The 20,785-nt window shown below is 37.5% G+C and overlaps 1 protein-coding gene across 3 annotated transcripts in view; it reads left to right on the top strand.

Moving 5' to 3' along the window:
* The window catches only part of TMCO3 (transmembrane and coiled-coil domains 3), a 30,231-nt gene extending 14,589 nt beyond the window's left edge, over positions 1-15,642 (top strand). Inside the window, exons 9-12 of one of the 3 annotated variants that reach the window (XM_008635859.2) lie at positions 5,218-5,368; positions 11,719-11,798; positions 12,310-12,459; positions 14,127-15,642. In XM_008635859.2, the coding sequence (XP_008634081.1) occupies positions 5,218-5,368; positions 11,719-11,798; positions 12,310-12,459; positions 14,127-14,240 (495 nt within the window). In that variant the 3' untranslated portion in view covers positions 14,241-15,642. The other 2 variants (XM_017737028.1, XM_017737029.1) reach the window with 2 other exon arrangements.
* The last annotated feature ends 5,143 nt before the right edge of the window (positions 15,643-20,785 follow it).

Genomic DNA, 20,785 nt, shown 5'->3' with positions numbered 1-20,785 from the left:
TAACAAGCAAACATTACACTTGTAAAACAACTTTAATGAAAACCAGCAAACAAACCACAGAAGCAGTTTTACTTTTTAATTAAAATCATGGCCTACATAGAATTGGGCTTACTGTACCCAAATTGCGTTTCAAATATACAAGGAGATTGTCTACATGACTTTACACAATACATATGTGTATACAAACATGGAGGGGAGAATATGTTTGAGTTCATTGGATTTATACTGCGAAACCAGAAGGCTTCTTCAGCATTTTCAAAATTCTTTCTTTTTGAAGTTGATAAATGATTTATCGAAGGGAATGGTACAAAGGATACTACAGGTAACTTCAGTGAACCAGTTGAGGTGCCTGATATTCACTGACACTGATAGATTTGTTATAGTTTGAACACACATATTTAAAAAAAGTAAAAAAGCATTTGCTTGTTGAGTTGTACAAGTGAACAAACAAATCTTCTGGAAAACCAATCTTAATTGGTGTAGATGCTGTACTATGTCAGGAATACAAACATAGGATGGGTGATCACAATCTAAGCTGAAAAAAATGTTGCATGTCTTTGGAAAGGTGAGATTAAGGTTTTCGGGTGCCAGGTAGGAAAACAATTAAACTGTCATGGATTCTGCAAAGATCTTTCTCATTGGAAAGCCAAGTCTAAATATTGAAGGAGGTTGTATAATTAATCTGCAAACACAGACTTCTCTGTACTGGTGTAATTCTAAAAAAGCTTTTGAATTTGTAGAGGAGCACTAAGAGAGTGCCTATTTTAGTGTCCTTAACCAACGACAGCTCTGTGGCTCCATTTAGAAAATTTGAGATATGTTTGTAAATAAAATATTTTAACTCACTATCTAGCATTGTGAGTTACTCTGCAGGACACATCCTTTCCAATACACAAAGAAGAGAGTAGGAATGATATGGTCTTCCTGCCTCATGCATATAGTTACTTATTATGTGCTTCAGTGTTGGCTGTGTTTCTGGTGTCCAGCTAAGCTTATTCTGTATTTGGATTAATGTGTAACACCAGGACATGTAATGCTCATTATATATAAACTTAATTTATTTTACTTGGTTCCTGTGTTTGAAAAATCTCAGATGATTAATTAAACAAGAATTGCCATTTCCTTGTCAGTAAGTGCAAATTCTGTATGAGAAAACAAGAGGGAAGATGAGACAGAAGAGGTTCCTATACTGCAGTGTGAGTAAGGAATTTTCTTGTAAGGATTATTCTGTCAGTTGAGGAGATTTTGTGTATGGTCATGACTTTTGAGCATTTCTGAGCTTGGCTCACTTGAATAACATTGCAACTTGTTAAACCTGAAACAGATATTTTAGTAAGACTTGGAGCTTAAGATACTCTTTCTGTTCCCAGTATTCTCAGAAATAATTGAACTTCCCCTCCCTTTTATCCTTCAACTGGTTAGGCAGATTGGGGCTGGGAGGTGGGGATTGTGTCAAGTGCCAATCCTGTAACAGTATAGATGACACTGAGACAGTTGTGCATCTTTGAATCATGTACCTTGTCTTCAGTAACAAAGGTTCAGTAGATCATTATTACACTTTCAGCAACTCCTTTTCAAGCTTTGGGATATGCATATAGTGGTTGGTTTGTTTGTTTGTTTTTGTTGGTGAACTGTTCTCCTGAATTACCACATAAGGAACAAATCTAACTTACAGTTTTAAATATGGCCATTCAGGATCAATGGCCAAACTTGTAGTTGTAAGTCGAGATACTTACTGGGATCAGCTGAAGAATATGTCAGCCTGAGCATTCACTGGTGTAGTGTTGCTTTTTCATATTCTGTATGTACGGAAACATTACAAGGAAAATTGTTTTAAATGCTGTCCTGATACTGAAGTGCTGCATTGGACACCTGCAGGACAACTGTAGTCAGTTTTATTGTGTTTTGAAACTGAAGTTGCTGAATGTTATTAGGGAAATGGAAAAATATAAAACCGGATCTGACAAGAAGGACAGCAGTTACATTTATAGTATACATTTATAGTTTATAGGACTGTGCATACACATCGGGGAAAAGTGGCTTCTGGTTTCACTGCCTGATGGTTGACCCAGGATGGTGACAGCAAACGGAGGGAAATTGCCAGTTTGCTTTACATACCGAAAATACAGTGATGTTATTGCAGTATTTTACATATGAATACGTACAGGGGGTTTTCTGCAATTTCTTATGGGTATCATTACTAGTACTGCAATATCATTCTTAGCTTCATGTACTTTTCAATGGTTTATAACCTGCTTATGAACTCTTTCCTATCAATTAAAAGAAGATTAAGGAAGAACTTTAATTTCAAATATTCTAGTTAATTATTTCGTAAAATACAGTTGAGACAGAGGTTTTTACAAGGTTCACTAAAAATTGTTTCCATTTCCATTACGGCTTTACTTTCTTGAAATGCAAGCTTAAAATTCACCTCTTTACTCTTGAGCAGATTTAAATTACTAACGCCTGAAATTCTAATACCTTTATTTCCACCAAAATTTTATTTAATTTTACTGGTTTACCATATTCATTAAGCTTCTATGATGATTAAAGAGAGGCAAGAAGATAGACACCATTAGAGAATATAAGCAAAACAACTGCTGAACAGATGGTTGAGATTCGCACAGAACATGTTATAGCAGTAATGTTTATTTCTTTATTTATTGACGTGGTAGAACATTTGAACATAAAAATCCAATATTCTAGTGAAAGCAAAGCAGTCCTTTCTGAATTAGAGTAAAATGGGATCTTTGAATACAACTGAAAACTAAGTTGTACTGAGGAAAACATATAAACTGACAAAATTTCTCACATAATTTTGACTGAAAAAGCTTTCTGTAGTGTAAGAGTTGGGAAGAGGACAGCGCAAAGCCCAGGGATTAGTAATTGCTAAAGCCCTGTTTGGTAAAGGCGGAACATTAGAAGTGATGCAAGCAGAGAGGGAATACTAAACGCTCAATACTTTCCAGGCTTTGCTTATGTAAGAAATTCTGCTCTGAATGCCTTCCTGCCAGTAAAACAAGTCCTCTAGTATGTGTGTGCACATGTGCCCTTACATTATATATAATAAACCCTGATTCTACAGTTTTAGCTGAGGAAATGTGTCCACTTGTAGGTAATACTATGGGACAGCCAGAGACAAAGCTGGGAATTGTAAAAGGAATGTATGTATAAAGCTACATATAAAAGTTGGACTTGATGATCTTAAAGGTCTTTTCCAACCTAGTTGATTCTGTAAATCTGAAGAACAAACTGGAGCAGGGGAGAGAGTGTTAAAATTATGTAAATTTGGCGTTTTTTCTTGCTCTCTGATACACTTTACACCTTTCTGTATGTGGAGTGACCTATAGATTTTGTAGACCTGAAGTTGTGTGGTACCCAGAGACTAGACAAGAAATAGCAAAATCTGCCTATTTTTTTACTAGGCTCTTGAGCTCACACTTGGCTTGCTATAGACTGAAGGAATGTAATTCAGTTTTTATGCTGTGGGACCAAATTCCCAGTTAGACATGCTGTTTACTCCAGTTATGTCTGATGCTTTCTGAACAAATATGTTTCTTTCACACTCAAATTGCTCCTTGCTTGAAGATTGATTCTCACAACAGTGCAGTATCGTGCGATTCTGGTACAAGATATGCTGCATCTCATATGGTAACCTAATCCTGTCCAAGGGAATGTTTAAAATACTAGCTATAAAAGTTTTAATGTAGAACTGTGTTGCAGCTGATAACACTTAAGTGTGGGAAGATTATAGCTGAGTAGTAAAAATAATTCCAACTTTATTTGAATAGGCTATATTGGATCTTAATCATCCACAAGAGGCTGTGACTTTTGAAACAACTAATGTATGATTGAGAAGAACTTAAATGTTTCCTATTCATATCTGTTTCCTTTATTTTATTCATCTCTTGGTGATTTTTAAATCCTTTATGTATATATTGCCTTCTTCCCTCTTAAAATTTCAAATTGTTCTGAAAAGCACTGAAATTCCTTTTGTTTTAAAATGAGAATAACATTATTTTGTTTGCTTTGCATGATCAGCAACTAATATTAGTTGACAGAACCAATTTGTTACCTTAAGTATCTTGCAATAAATTAAAGAGTGTTATTACAAATGCAGGTATGTGATAAGCATTCAGACATTAATACTTCAATACACAAAAGTCTTGGGATTATTTTTAGATGGCATTTTATGCATAGCGTGGAGACTTGTTTATTGTGTCTTTTGCACTCCTCCATTAGTTTCACGTCACCTGAGTTTTTGTTTCATATCTTACAGTATAGCACTGTTCAAGATATGATGAATGGTGTCCATAAATGTACTATAGTGTATTCTTGCTTAATCTAAATTAGAATGAAAATTAAGTCATCGGTTTTAAATGTTCTATTAATATTAATAGCATTGTCCTTTCTCAGCAGGATGACCATCTGCAGCTGCATGATTTTGAAGTATTTTAAAACATACTTTATACCATACCATACATGAGAATTGCTGCTTGCTTTTTTTTTAATGTTCCAGGCATTGCCTTAAGCAGTTGGCTTTGTGTTTTGTTTAGTCTCTTTACATGTGTTTCATCTCATCTTCTAGTACCACATTAAAATATTAAAAAACAATGAAGCAGTCTGAATTCTTTCAAGCAGACATTGTGCTTCATTTCAGCAGTTTACTTCGTACACTTAAATGAATCCCTGTTCAGTAAAGCACACAGGTACATTTGAACCAAATTTACAGTAATTAAATGTAATTTATGCCGGGGGCTTCTGCTAGATTGAGACTCTTCTCCCAAATACAAGCTTAGATTTTCATTTTTTCCCTCTTGTTTGACAGCTGGAAAATACCCTGTTCTTACTGCTTTATTTCACAGCCTCCATGTGTTATGTAACCCCAACTCCAAAGATGTTATAGTCTCTCTTGGACATGTGAAATCAGATGCTGTCCTTAAGAGCAACACAAAGCATTACAATGTAGATTAAGAAATTAAATTTTCTTTTTGTGGGAAAGGAGGTAACAGAAAGGGAGAAACTAGTTTTGTGAGTCTTCTGTATAAATACAATACTGCACAACACTGAAATATGTACACTGAATTCTGTTTGTTGTTGAACTTGCATAAAGACATACTAATTTCCTGCATTTCGTATAATGTAAAGTTCTATAGTTTCACTGTGAAATGGTATATAAAGTCACTCAGCAATAGATTCTCTGTTATTCCTTAACAGATCACAGAGCTGTTGGATGTTTCAATGGAGCTGGGATGCTTCTTAGCCGGAGCTCTGATCTCTTCTCAGGGTCACATGGTTACTGAGGAGATTATGTGCTGTATTGAACCAATACGTGACTTTCTTGCCATCATTTTCTTTGCATCTATAGGTAACTTCCAAGAAAACTTACTTTAAAATATATTATATTTATATATAATATTAAATAATGTTATATCTATACTATATAAAATATATATAATATATAAAAACATTGCTTACAGTATGGGTGAGGAGAAAAAAATGTTGTCTATAATGTGAGGGGAGGAGATAGATTGTACTTTGTTAAAATACTACGCTGTTAGCTGACCACAGTATTGGTTTGCCTTTGCTGCTATTTTTAAATGTAACATTCAGTTTCAGAAGTCATTTCCATGTTGTACTCCCAAGTCTTGTTTTAGTGTCAGTTTTTCAATGTCAATTCTGAAATGATCCTATTTAAAACACATAACTAAAAATTTTAAGACAAAAAGGCCTTGGTTTGGGCATTGATTTGCTGGGGTTTTTTTGAATGTTCTTCTGTCTTCCCAGCAGCTGTATTTGTAATTTTTACTAAAATTGTATTACTATTTTGAGTCAATTGGTAGAGTAGATTTCAGATTTTTGTGACTTGGTTTTCTATAGAAGCAGAACGTCATAATACCATAATTTTTTATAGCTTGTTTCTTTAGAAGGTTAATTGGGAGGGGGTGATCTGTATGTTCTCAATGCAGGGAAAAAATAATTGAAAGAGGATGTATCTCAGACACTACTTGAATGCCAACTGAAATGCAGCATTGATGCATAAGATGAGAGAGTAACTCATTATGGTTGATATCCAAAAGGAGTTAACTCAGAATACTTACAGTAAATCAGTAATTTCCTTTTGAACTGCTACGCTCTCTAGCTGTCTGTGCATGTCCCAATACACTTCATCTAAGGGAAACTGGAACGCGTTACTGAAGTGCTTGGCATCAGCAGGTGAGGAGACAGGCCCTGTGAAAGTACTTGCCTCTCCCTGTGGATTGTATAGGAGATGCATGTCCTGCAATGCTGGGAACATCGCAGTGTCTAAGAGGAGGTTTGGATGTGGCCCGGTGCACAAATCCAACTTTCTTCAACCCATGTTTACTCAGAAAGTCTTAGGGTTTGGGCTTGGGTATTTTCAACACCACCCTTGGTTTTTCTTCTGGTAGGATTTTAAGTTTTTTATTGTTCTTTTTATCTCCATGTATTTATTGAGATAACAGTAAAGTCCCACCATCAGCATAATTTTAATGTTTTTCCATATATACCTGTGTGATACTCATTGTTTCGTAACAGAAGCTAAACTGGTGGCTGTCAAAACAGAAAGGAAATAGCTATGCTTGCCAGTCTTAATTTTATTTTAATATTTTTTTAATCCAGCCCATGCTAATAGCTTCTGGTGATGAGTCAGATTACTTAGTAATAGATATGTTTATTTGAATAACTTATTTTTTAATAATGGGAGGAAAGTGGTGGGCTGTGATGAAACTTGGGCCTATATAACTGACAAGCTTGGATGAGTAATGCTCACAGACGTAAGTTGTTTATGTGTTTCAGTAAAGATGGTGATGGAGTGGATAGTGTTATCAGGGATACAAAGCATGACAAGTGATTATAAGCCCAAAGTTAATTTTACAAGGGACTGAACAAAAATACTGTCCTACGCTCTTGTGGCTGCATAAATTAAGACTAGAGATAAGACTTCGCTAGAGTACAAGAAAATAGCAAGACCTCAGTTGGCATGCTAGCAGCACTCTATACTGCCTACATTGTACTCTAAGGAAATTATTTTAGTAATTCTGTTACAGAATTATATGAAAAAAATTCTTTTTAACAGTTGTTGCCATTATAATTGCAAGAAGGGAAGAAAAGAAAATTTCCTAACAAGTTGGTGTGATTTTACAGAAAATGGGCATTATTCCTGCCTCAGAAGAAAATTATCTAAAAAATCAGAAGAGCTATGTTAGAGGCCTCTGGCAAAATGTGAAAATGCTTGCTTGTTAAAAAAAACCAAACACAAAAAACCCAACAAAAACCCCTCCAAAATCAACAAAGAAAGAAGACCCAAAACCCTAAAAACCCCGCACCCTCAAACAAAATCCCCTTCCTCCCCAAATAAAAATTATCCCCCCCTCTCCCTTTCAGTTACTTTTAAATTTTGTGCTTAAGAGGAAATTCTGTGGGGTCGCACAGAGGTAGGTTTTAAAAGGAGTGAATGTGATGTTGCAAAGAAAACCTGAGTAGAATAAAAAGTAGTCCTGAATTTTTCTTCTTAGTAGACTTCTTTTTAAAGACTTCTTGCTTGCTCCCTACTTGCATATGTACACATGCAAATTATATCTATCTATAAATGGATAGAGATTTACTATGTGAAATTACGTAAGAGCCACAGGGAAAGGTTCTTCCCCCTGCCTAACGAGAAGGTTTGTTTGTTACTATATGCAGCAATCATATTATAGAGAGCAGTTATATAGAGAAACGCTTGAGATCCTGAGGAACACCACTGCAGTGGTATCATTTCTGGTCCCTGTAGAATAAAGGCACAAATGGAAAAATTATCATAATTGAAAAGTGACTGTAAGTATGTCATTTGGAAAAGTTCATTCCTATTTTGCTTGTCTTAAAAGCCTGCTTTTCTGTTCTCACTACAGAAATGCTTCTGGTGCCTAAAAGCTGAGCTGAATAGTACTTTTCATGTAATATCCGTAGCAGTGGACCTGCCCTAAGCTTGACCTGTGCAATGGTACTGCTTTCAAATTTGCGCTTGGGTGCATTTGTGGGAATAATGCACCTTTGCAGTTAGGCATTAACAGCTGCACTTTGAGTTAAGCTCAATCTGTACATTCATTTAGGCCTCTGGATGTTCTTCAGGGTTCCTGGCGCTCTTCATGCCACCTGCTGAGGTTAGAAAATTCCTGTTAGTCTCTGTCCTCACTAGGAGTTTTGAGGGAACATCTTGACCAGTCCCTTAGAGCCACATTTGGGCACTTTCTTCCTCATTTTTGTTTTGGTCCCTAGTACACAGATCTTTACCCATATATCATTTGATTTTGTTTTGATTACTTTTTAGAAAGATGGAAGGCATCTTTGAGTAGACTGTTTGACTGTTTTAAAAAAGCTCCAATTTTTTTAGTGTACATGTGGAGTATGGAGTTTGAAACTGGGCATCAGGACCCTCTCTGCCACTGGTGAGGTGACAGATTATTTTCACTGACAAGTTGTGTGTTCTCAGTTGGCTGTACAGATGTACCCACCTGCCAGGTTCCATGCTTCCCTTCTGGGTAACTCCTGTGGTCTGTGTTGGACCTTGAATACAAGATGCTGAAAACCCTTTAACAGCTCAGTCCTTTGCTACGGAAGATGGGTGATGCTGACACTGACAGCACCATCACTGTCCAGAACAAACATGCACACAAGGATTGTCCAATGAGCCTCTTAACATTTCTGTTGAATTTGAGAAAAATCAAAGGAAGGTCCCAACTGGAATTCATTAGGTGGCATGCATCGCCTTCTCTTTATCCATGCAGCTCTACTGCTTTGTTTTCCTGCGTGGAACACAATGAAACTTGAAGGTTTTATGCCCTCAGAACTTAAAATCAAAAGGACTTTACCCTTTGCAGAGATATGAAGTAAATTGGCTTTCTGCTCTGCTCCTTAATGATCTGGCCAGGGCTGTAGCATTTATTGCATTTGCTGGCTATGATCTTCGGTTCATTAGGACTCTTAGTAGACACAGCATCTCAATGCATAGCTAACATGATTTTTCTGAGTGATGTCCTGTCTTGAGGATGTGTCAGAATTAATTCTACTGGCTCCAGTTTGACCCACAGAGTTCTGATTTTTGCACTCGTTTGCCGTCAAGGATCTCCAAGATTGCTTTTTTTGATGTTGGATCTAACCAGGATATGGTCAAGATGTTTGGATATTCACATGCTGTTAGGAAGCTGTCCAGCAGATCAGTAGAATCTGTCTAATCGAGGAAAGAGGGAGTACTTTTTAAGAAAAATGTACTTACAAAAAGAATGTGCAAAGTCTTGCCTGTAATTGTCCACAGAATATATACCAACTTACATGAGTGAACTGTGCTTTTTGGCTTGACATCGATGCACCCCAAGGCCTCTGTTCCAGCTCTTTGTGAACACTGCTTAGAGCTGAAGTCCGGTAGCTTATGGTCAGCTCTGTAAAAGTGTACCTAAGTGTTATCCTAGCTATTGACTGCTGGCCAATGTGACATGTGCTGATGACGCCGCTGACGTTTTTGAGTTATTTGAAGTGTTTCTTACATGTTAGAGAATGATTTCAAAATTACTCCTGAACTTAGTTGAAATCTGATCAAAGCCATTACAATAACTGGCCATATTCATACACCTTCTGCCTATGAATTTAATCTTTCTGATGGTGTTTGTGTTGTCAGGAAGGTTTCATGTGCTTTTATAGGAGTCTGATATGACTTCTGGCCTTACCCTGGGTTTTCATCTAGGACTGGGCCAAAGGTCTATACTGACCATAAAAATCACTTACAATGAGATTTATTTCCTTCAAAAAAAGTCTGGTTTCTGGGATGTTGATTTGTCTGCTCAGAATAGCGTATGTGACAGGTTTAGGCTTGTTTTCACCTTGCAGACACTCGCCTCCAAAGGATTGGTACAGAAATCAGCTGTGGTTTGTGCTTTAGCTCTTCGGAATATAGCAATAATCTCCACATTGGGCAGCAGTTCAAATGGACTTCAGACTGCCTGTGTGCTCCAGAACTGAACGTGTAGTGCCACCAGTAGTGATGAGAGCACTAGGAGGTTTTATTTATAGCCTATCGTGGAAACCTTCAGTTCTAGATGTGGCAGAGTTGGCCCTCTTATCAAACATGCCATTGCTACAGGCTGTATTTCTCTAATTGCTTTTCATGTATTTTCTGAGATCGGCCTAAAGGTGAAAGAGCACTGTGTACGTGATATACAGTGAAAATATAGAGGAGCTACTTGCCCTTCCACGTGCATCTGTGTATATATGTGGATTTCTTTTTTTTGGTGTGATGTTCATCTCTTATTCTGCCATCTCTCCTCTTACTTTGCCAGTCTTTTGCATTTCTGCTTCAGTAGTTGGAAGGAAATCGAGAAATAAAACAGGGTGTGTGCGTGCTGACTGGGTGGTACTTGGGTAAAGATCCCTGGTGTATTTGAAGAACGTTTCCATCAGCAATTGAATGTGCATACAGACAAAATATTGTGAAGTTACTGTAGGTCTGGAAGCGATGACAGCTCTTGGTCCTCTACAGTTTGTCTGGCTCTGCACTATAGGGAGCGAAAATTAATGAAACCTGTCCCACATTAAAATAAGAAGTTATTTACAGCATTGATTTACATGCCTTATGCTTTAGAAAGCTAAATACCTGTCCTTCATCAGAAATAACTGGATTGGAGAAATGCCAACTATTATGAATTTGTTGAGAACACCACCACTATTTTGATTTCACCTTTTAGAAATTTTTATGAAAAAGGAACGAGCTTCCAAAGATCCACAGTTATGTTTGCCTGCACAAGTTCCTCATACTTCAGGAGATAAAAATGGACTTAGTTGTAAGATTATTCCTTGGTGACTCTAGGACTTCTCCAACAAATACTTCTTTTTCTTATGTTTAATATTAACAGGATTTAATTTTATGTTTCTGCAGTCTTTGTGGTTCTTGTTACCTTTCTTCATATAATTACCAAGTTACAATGACCAAATATTGCAAAAAACCAAAAAAGCCAATCCACTCCAACAAAAGAAACCCCACCAACATCAAAGCAATGGGTTTTTCTGTAATTCCTTGATTGTTAGACCGTGCTCAGGGGTTTATAGCCTTACCTGATTCCAGTCTAAGTGACTTTTCAAGTTCAGGTGTCTTTCAGTGTTTGGAAGTGAGGGTCATAGAATGAAGCAGTTTGGATTTCTGTTGTAGCTATAGTCAAATATATGTAGTCAGTATGCAAATACTGAGTTACATGTTCCTTCCACTGTGATAGTCCATGACCATATTGTACAAAAAAAGTTAAATGACTAGCAAAATATTACAGTGACTGTGCAGAACAATGGAATTATTTTCCTGTGGGATTTTTATAGCTTTCATTAGATGTGTGTTTCAGTTCAGATTTTGTATTGTTGGCTGGTGTGGAGGACTGAAAGCTTTAGAAATTAAAAGTGTTTGTCCATCAGTCATATGCAACTTAATTCATTTGGGAATATTTCTTGTGCTGAACCTCCCCAAAGGAAAAAAGGGCTGGATATTGCAGGAAATGCTTTTGTGATCAAGTAGGTAGTTAGGGCTTTAGTGATCAAGTGGTTGGTAGGTAAGTTAAGGCTTTCTGTTTGATTGGTTTTGAGACTATAGTCTTTCAATTAAATATATTATTAACCCAGAAAATTACCATAGTAAGATATTGGCCTCAAACTGTGCAATATTGTTTTCTTTCCTTCTAGGACTTCATGTTTTTCCCACATTTGTAATATATGAACTCACAGTCTTGCTATTCCTTACATTGTCTGTCGTCATAATGAAGGTATTTTCTTTTACGCTTTTAAAAAATATTTTAATCTTCAATAATCTAAGTAATCTTTGTGCTGCATGGGCTAAAGAAAATTCTATGCAAGAGCTGAATATCTGATTTAACAGAGAATACTACTGTAAATCTGTATTTGGAGGAATCTTACTGATTAGAATACAGTTGATACAATATTCTTCAGGTATTTAAAAAGAAAATTATTTAATGTTAAAAGTAAGTTACACATGGAAAAGCATCTATTTCTCTACCTTGGTATTTGTGACAGTTATCAAGTGTTTTTATTATAGTAAAGAAGATGCTACTTTTTAATGTGCAATGTACATTGTCTGTTTTGACATTAATACAGAAGACACACTTGGAAGTCCATTATTTTATGTTATGTCCAAAATTATTGTATTTGATGCTATGTATCTTACAGAGATAGTACTGTTTTATTTATTGCACTTCTTTTATCTAATCAAACAAACAAAGCAAGCCCACAATAACTCAAAAAACCCTGTTTTGAAAGTTTGTCTTGGCAGTGCTTGTCCTTTCTTTGATTCTTCCAAAGACCAGCCAATATATCAAGTGGATTGTCTCAGCAGGACTGGCCCAAGTCAGTGAATTCTCTTTTGTTCTGGGAAGTAGAGCACGCAGAGCAGGGATCATATCTCGGGAGGTAAGCTGTTCTGTGGTTATTAACTTCATTTTTGCACCTGAATAACTTACACTGTAATACAAAATCCCAGTATTTGAAATACCAAAGCACTCCAATTTTGTCGCACCTCTCAACTGTAAAAAAGTAGAATCAACCCTTATACAAATGGATACTTCTGTGTCCTTGACAGGGTTCTTAGTGCTGGTTTTTACTTGTTTCATACTGTACTTTAATATTTTAAATAGCTTAGATATAAATGCTTTACCTTAACTTCTCTCGCTTACAACTTAATTATGTGAGCAGTGAGTTGCAGATAGCACCCAAGCAACACAGACTGAGAGGCCTTTGCTTTTAAAATCTTGATACAGCTATTGAAAGAGGTATAGGAGTATACAATACAGAGAGAATATAGGATTTGAAGAAGGAAATACCAGTAAATAAGAACTAGAGAGCAGATATTGTGAAAATTGCCTTGACATTTAAACAAGCAAATAAACTTGTAATCACTTTAACCTGTAAGGCTTGTTCATTTTAAATCCTCCACAGAAGAAACAACCAATGTTTTCAGTAGTCATGAAAAAAGTTCCCCAGGAAAGAAGCCTTAAACTTAGTTTTATACTGAAGCTGTGAGAATGTTACTTTTTTTTTTTTGAAGATGAAGTCTGATTTACGAAATTAAGTAAATTATGGCTATAGAGATACAACAACTGACCTCACTTTCTAGTACTAGCTGCTTTGTCCTATGTGCTTCTGCTCACAAAACATACTCTCCTAGTGCTCTGAGGTTTTCATTATATGAGCAAGTGGACTGCATAGTGTTGGAACCAATTCCAAATAAAGCACATGTAAAAAACTTACACAATGTTTACTTGTAGGTAAAGGTGATTCACTTTCATGTTCACTCTTTCATATAATTAAGAGTTACAAATATTGCATGTTTGCATAGAGTTTCAAGATATCTCTGTGGGATCACAGAGCCAGTTTAGGGGCCCACCCACTGAGCTTGGAGGCTTTTAGGCTTTCATTTTTTTCTATTCTCACATGATTATCTACTGTGTAGGTTTGTATAGCTGTGAAATTTCCTAAACTCATTCTTTTTCTTAAGACCTCAAAACTACTTCCTGCCACTCCTAAGACTGATTCAGACTATGTAGTTAGGATCTTTTTTTTCCAGAAGATGTACAGTATGACTTAAAGGGATTTTTGTTTGCTTTTTTCTGTTGATAAGTGAACTAGCAGTGAACTTTGCCATTCTATCACTAAACCGCAATAGTTTAGAGTGGTGGTGGGAGTTTTTTTTATTTGTTTGATTGGTTGGGGGTCTGTTTGGTTTGTGTGTTTGGGGTTTTTTGTTGATTTTTTTAAATAAAGTGATAATTGGCCTTTGACATTTTAACAAATACTGAATTTTCAAAATTGGCCACTTAACTATACATACAAACAATTGTTTTTCTATAAGTTCATAATGGTGTTTTTGCAATTGTATCTTCACACCAGGTAAACAGGTAATTAGATGATTTGAGCATGCACTTGTTTGCTTTTGTAGCAATATGCAAAGTTGCTTAGGAAGACAGGTGAAGTCTTTTGAAAATATTGTCTAGAAGAGTCTAATCTCACCAAACTTCTGGTCGCTTCTTTGCACAACCTTGCAGCCAAGAGAAGTAATGGCTTTTATTTGCCTTTTGCAGGTCTATCTTCTTATTCTGAGTGTGACTACTCTAAGCCTTTTACTTGCTCCTGCCCTGTGGAGAGCTGCAATTATGAAATGTGTTCCAAAACCTGAAAGACGCTCAAGTACTTGATCAAGTTTTGCACAAATAGAACAATATGTCCTCTTGGAAGGAAAACATCTTCATTGCTCATTGATTTCTATGCACTCAGAAAACGAGACCTGTTGAGTAGTCAGTCCTCTTAACAAGCACTTGGTTATAAGCCTTATACTGACCTTAAAGCAAAACAAAATTCAATACTGAAAGTAATTGCATCATTTGAATTGCACACCTTTTACAAAATTTACTTTAACTCTGACAGATTGGAATCTGCTAGAATATTTTTTTCTGATCCAGTCTGTTATTCAGAGCATAAATTATTTTTTTTAAATATAGCGTCATGCAAACTATGTTGATTATTTTTTTGCCTGAATGTGCCTTTTAATTTTCATCCTGTTAATGATGGTTCATCACCAGATTTTGTTCAAAAAGGGAAAAAAAAAAATATATATATATTATGGTGCCTATGGTATCTTCTTTCACTAAATGACTTGAGTCATTTTCACATTTCAGATTTTAATATAGCAGTATAAAATTAATTACAAAACAAATTTCTCGTGGTGAATAAAAGAGTGGTCTTCTACACAAAGAAAAGGTTTAACTGTTTAACATCAGTTCCAAGCAGTTAATTACATATTCCAAATCATGCAGCCAGTACTGCATGATATTTTATTCCAAATTTCAGCATATAATATATTTTCTTACACTGGTATATTTTGTGTTAGCTCTTGTATTTATTTACATATTTGACAAAAAATTGACAGTAAAAAGGGTGTAACTTATGTTTGCAGACTGACAGTTGTTACCTGTTCTTGTTGCTAACTGCTGCTACAGTAATGGTTTACGGGGTGTTTTCTTTTCTTTTAAATCAAAAAGAAATTTAATAAAACTGGGAAGTGTCATTTCAATTAGATGTGAAAAATAGCACTTCTGTAACTTTGGAGGTTGGATCTTAGCTGACACTATTCTAGATTTGAAATTATTTTAAGTAAATTAACTTGCAGAAAACTAGAAACAGACTGGATGTGTATTTGCTGCTCTATGACCCTTTAAGTTACATTTACATTTAATAAATTGTTAGTCTTTTTAAAGTACCATGATATTTTAGAAAACAATGTTTTGAATGTGATCTTAAATGTGTTTTTTCTTTAAAACATTGTATGTAGTGAGATAGGTCTTGTAAAAGCCCATTCTTTAAGTGTCATAGAGTAAGCTTACTCATAGGCTATAGTCTATTCTGTGACAAAGCAATTAAGAATCATCTTGAGGTTTATCTGCTAAAACAAATACTATTTAAGATCCATTAACTCTTCAGATCGGTATTGCAGTGTTACCTGAAATAACATTGATAACCACAAAATGGTTAGAAAAAATGCATGTTATGAGGTTTAAATGCCAATTAAAATGAAAATTGTCCTCCAAGTAGCAAAACAAAGCTTTGGATGGATTTTTGTGCTCTATACCTCTTTCCCCCATAGCAGCCTCAGTTTCTTCTGTGTTTTCTCTGACATCTGCTGGGCTTGTCCAAATGAAGCTTGGATTGATCTGGAGCGTGTATATGCTGGTGGGACAGGGTAGAGATCATCATGTTTGAGTTCTTCCTCACTGGATTTGGGGCTTTCCCTCTAGGCACTAATGCTTCATAAAGCTTGGAGGAATGTATGGCAATTCCATCTCCCCTCAAATGGTTTCAAAAGTTGTTGCAAAACAGACACATGCAGAGCAAAAAGCTGCCCTATAAATGAATTTTTTTTTTTTTACAAAATGAATCCATAACAGAAAAGAAACTCAAAACTTGTTGTCAAATAAATAAAAATTTGTTGGTGAATTTCAGTATTTTTATTCAAAATAGAGGAGCAGTTCAAGTTTTATGGTTCCATTTAACAATCTATTATCTCAGTCCTTTTACTCTTTTCCAGGTGCCTCACTGAAATATTTTGTTTCTTAACTGTTTTAAGGAGAGAAATCGTACTCTACCTGCTAACCTAGCTCATAGTTTCTGCATGAAATACAGACATCTCTCATGAGTGCTTCCTTTTGGCTTTGAAAGATGCTTATTTCACATGTAGTTTGCCACCTGTTTCAGGGGGTAAAAAAGGTATGACAGATCATGGTAGAGACTTCTGTATGGTTTCCATTATGTCACTTAGTTAGCCCTTGAAGCAATTATACAATGTATTACACCTGTGATGAGTAAAACTTTTATCTAAATAAACTGCTGTGGGTAGTTGTAGTTCTCTAGAGAACTCCAGTTAGGAAGGAGACTAGGAAATGCTGTTGGCTTGTGTCTCATAGAAGAAAAAAATATTTTCCTGATTATCTTTTTGAAGATTTGGGTGAAAAGCTCTTTTGGTACCATGTTCAAAAAAAAGGAAAGTGAGCATCTAGATACCTTACTGGTTGCCTCACCTCTCTCAGTTCTCTTCCAAATAAACTTGTATCATGGTTTAGGAATGGTATTCCCCAATTCAGTGCTCTCACCAAAACCATGCTGTCAGTTGTTTCCCCTCTGCCCCCAGTTGGAAGCACAAAAGGGAAAGATTGTGGGTTGAGATAAGCACCATTTACTGGAAACAGCAATGAGATAAGAAAATAAATGGTAACAACAACAATATTAATAACAAAAGTGTACAAAGAAGCCCCCCCAGACAATAACAGTTCCCCACCCCGCCACACAGGAAGGGGCCGCCTTTCTTCCTGGAAGTAAGAGAGGGAGCCCCTTTTTCCTGCCTCTGGCAATGACATAAGATGGTATAGAATAATGAGGTAGACATACCCACACCAGGTTCCACCCCCTCACGGCTACTGTGAAAAAAGTTCTATCCTGGCCAGAACCAGGACAGCTTGGCTAGGCTTTAGGAGAACTCGGGAAAGAGAAATAGCCTCATGTGAGTACCAGTGTTCTGTGCCTCTTTGTTGACATAGACTTGGATTGCCTGGTTCAATATTAGATGTAAGTGCAAAATAGTAACCTTATTGGACATATGGTAAGTTTGTTTACAATCAGATATTTGAGATTGCTGCATAGAAATCTGGAGGTATAGTGAGATACTGTAAATGTTTCCTGAAATGCAAATAATGGCTCCATGCATAATTCCATGTCCAAATGAGGTAGTCTCATGATATGATCTTAGGATAGAAACAACAGACCTTATTCCTGAATGATCACTCATTCCTGTATGGAAAATGGGGAGAATATTGCATAACCAGCCCACTTAGATATAATTGCAGCTTTTTGGAAACCTTATGCTTGTACTGTGGAACATTCTCTTTCTGTGTCAAGCAGATAAAATTAAAGCAGAGTTCCAGAAGTCCTGAAAGGAAAATCCACTGATTTGTTGAAGGTTTCTTGAAGAACAAAAGGTCTTTTCTGGAAATTCTTGTTCCAGCTTGTTGGACAGAGGTTCTGTCTCATTCATTAACTAATGATCAGCATCATTTGAGTACAGAGAAGCTGATACAGAGCAGAAACCTGATTAAGTGATGAGAGGATATTCCTGTGGCCAAGCTGAGCTTAAGGGGAGTGAAAAGGAAGGTCTGCTCTGTGCTTTACTTGCAACTCATTCAGCTAACCTATTTTGGGGTTGAGATTCGTTTTTTCAGAGGGGGGTTGGTTGTTTAATTTTATATGTGGATTTAACTGTGCTTGTTTTGCATGGCTTTCTGAAAATTTGAGTTCTTGCATGTTACCCCTTAATTGATCCCTGTGGTCATTCTGTAAAGATAAAGGAACCAAAGTAGTTTAAAAGCTGGTAGTGTGGGCTGTGCTTATCTTTTGTGAGCCGTTTCCCTGGCCCTGGGGTCAGATGAGTATATATGGACCCACAACCACCCTACTTGTGGCTTATCCCATATAGAGCAGGTGGCTTCAGTTTGTCAGTAGGAAGGTATTTGTGGGAGCTGTGAGGTGGTTTCCTGGAACTCTGACTGATGTAGGTCTAGGATGGCTCAAGAATGTGGTGATGGTGGACTAAGTCCATGGGACTACACAGCCTTTTAAAAGCTGTAAGAATATGTACTTCCTATAATTCTCAAATATGAGGAAAAGCATCCTCACAATGCCTTGTACTTCACTTGTTCTGTGATTGGACATCCTCAGCTTTGCAGGCAGAGAGATGTGGGGGTGCCTTGTATGACAGAATAGTGCTGTACAGTGGTGCGTGATGGAGGGGGTGAGAATCTAGTGTGGTCTTGCCTGTTGGAACGAACCCAGGAACAGTCTAACCACAAAAGCACTCCTGGGGTTTGTATAGGGAAGGAATCCATAGTTCTGCTCTGTAACCAGTCCTGGCAGTGTTCCAGTATGTGGGCAGTGCCAAAGGTGCAGGAAACGGGATCCCTGAATGACGAGAGACAAGCCACACTAACAGCGTTACTATTTTGTGGGAAATGCAATAGCTTGTAAGGAGCAGCAAAGTATCAGACATCCACTCTTGATGACCTGACAACAAGGGAGCCAACACAGTGAAGGGAGAAGGAAGAACAGTGAGACAGTGAGATGTCCTAAGGGCTCAGAGATGTGTAGCCCACTCAGCCCCTAGATGCAGAAGGGAAAGGCATGCCTTTACCAACTTCTCTCAGTAGCCCAGGAGATTTGCTCCTTGGGTTCTCCCACAGTCTCTGTTGAGTAATTACCACTGCTGGGTTGGACTCACTGACCCTTAAGGACACTGGGACTAGAAAAGCCTCCTGCTTGCTGGAGACAACAAACTGGACAAAGGTGTGACAAGAGTGACTTAGGGATAACTGATCCTGCCTTGTGGGAAAAAAACCTAGATCAGGGAGTTGTAAAATTTTCAAATTTATAATACCAAGCAGTATTTTTTATTTCCTAAAATAGAGTAGAAATTTGAGAATTGGAAGGTGGTACCTCCCGACGAGGCCAGATGCTGACAAGGTGGTCATCTGGCATGAGGTCTTTAATTAACTCATGAGCTTGCACATGTCACAGTGGTCACATTGTTCAGATTGCATGGCTCCCAGTTCATGTGCATGTCCTCTGGCATCTGTTGTAGCTTTCTGCCTATAGACTAGATGACCTCTTGAGACAATTTCCTCACGTCTGTCATGCAGTCCTGCCGCAGTGATGCTGTTTAAAGTTATCATCTGTTCTGCTTTTCGAGCACCCTTAAAAGGAGGAGGCAGTCCCCAGAAAACAGTTGTGAAGTGGAATAGCCTTGCACCACTACAAACAGAAACGAAATCCTAAAGCTCCAAAATACCTGAAAACGGTGTGCTCAGAGATTAGACAAGTGTGGAAAGTTTTTTCACTGGTACAAATACTTCAAATTAGTTGTGAACAGCCCTCGGCTGGAGGGGAAAAGAACCACCACCCACGAGTGGGCGTGTTTGGGCAGTTAGTATGTATCAAAATTCTAGCAAACTAGGACACTCCTTCTTGTTTGTGCTTGTCCAGTTGACTCGCAAGGCTTTTTTCCTACAAGAATTAATGTAAAACAAAAGAGGGGGGGGTGGGTGGGTAGGGACGTGAGATACATAGATAGTTTGAACCCTCAGGCACAGTATATATGACCTGGAGGGTGGAGAGCAGCACTATCAACTGGAGATGTCTTTCAGGAAGCACTTTTTCCTGCAACTGGCTTATGGTGCTTCATGGGTTTTGTGTGTGAAAGTTTTTGCTGCTTTCTGAAAAGTTACAAAGTTAGAAACACTTTTTTATTATCACCTTCTTTCTTCGATGTCCACTGCCGTCAAGCTTAATCAAGAGGAATGAAGAAATAGGATAATAACGCTAGAGCAGCAAGTGGGGGGTTATTATTAATTAAAAGCTCCGAAGACTGCTATTTATCACGAAAATGAACGTAGTGTTTAATTATAATTGTAAAGCACAACTATTCAATATCTCAAAAAAGAAAGTAAGGTGTAAAAGTAAATGCTAATCTTGTCGACTCGTGAAATCCATCTTCTCCAGCATTCTCTCTGCTGGATTTGTCTGCTGCCGCAATGGAGTGGCTCTGCTGGTCGTGTGTTCTATTCCCAACTAGTCTTCTTCCCCAGGAAGCAGCATGATTTTAGCGAAAGAACGAGCCTTTTACTTCCTGCTCCCCTCTTCACTGCGTTATGAGCAACCTTGTGCCATGCAGGCTTGGTCTTGCGTGCAGAAGTGTGCATAGCTTCCTCCCCATCAAACAGCCTTGCATCCACTCCTACGAGCAACGCAGCTCTTGAGCTTTCCTTACTTCCCTGCAGTTTCCACCATTACGGCCCTGCCTTTGTAGCCCGTCAGCAACGCTGCAGGTTTTTTGGTTTTTTTTCTTGCCAAAACTTACAGGACAATGATGTAATTACATCGCACAACCCTCGCTAACGTGCTCTGTTCCTGCAGTCGTCATTACACGCAGAGGCTGCACAGCCCCGAGGTACTTTAGTTTTGGGCGCAAAGTTGAGAGCTGCAACCGCCCAAAGGAAAACTTTCCCTTGGATTACCACAAAATCCCTAATTTTAGCAACGATCGCTGCAAGCGAAACTTTGCTCGAGTAACGGCCGGACAAAACGCGATGAGGAAGCACCGGCAGCAGGATGTTGTGGCAACGAAACCGCACGGCCGAGTCCCGCT

Source organism: Corvus brachyrhynchos, unplaced genomic scaffold, assembly GCF_000691975.1.
Source record: "Corvus brachyrhynchos isolate BGI_N302 unplaced genomic scaffold, ASM69197v1 scaffold83, whole genome shotgun sequence".
Lineage (NCBI taxonomy): Eukaryota > Metazoa > Chordata > Aves > Passeriformes > Corvidae > Corvus > Corvus brachyrhynchos.
This window is presented reverse-complemented; position numbering and strand designations above follow the sequence as displayed.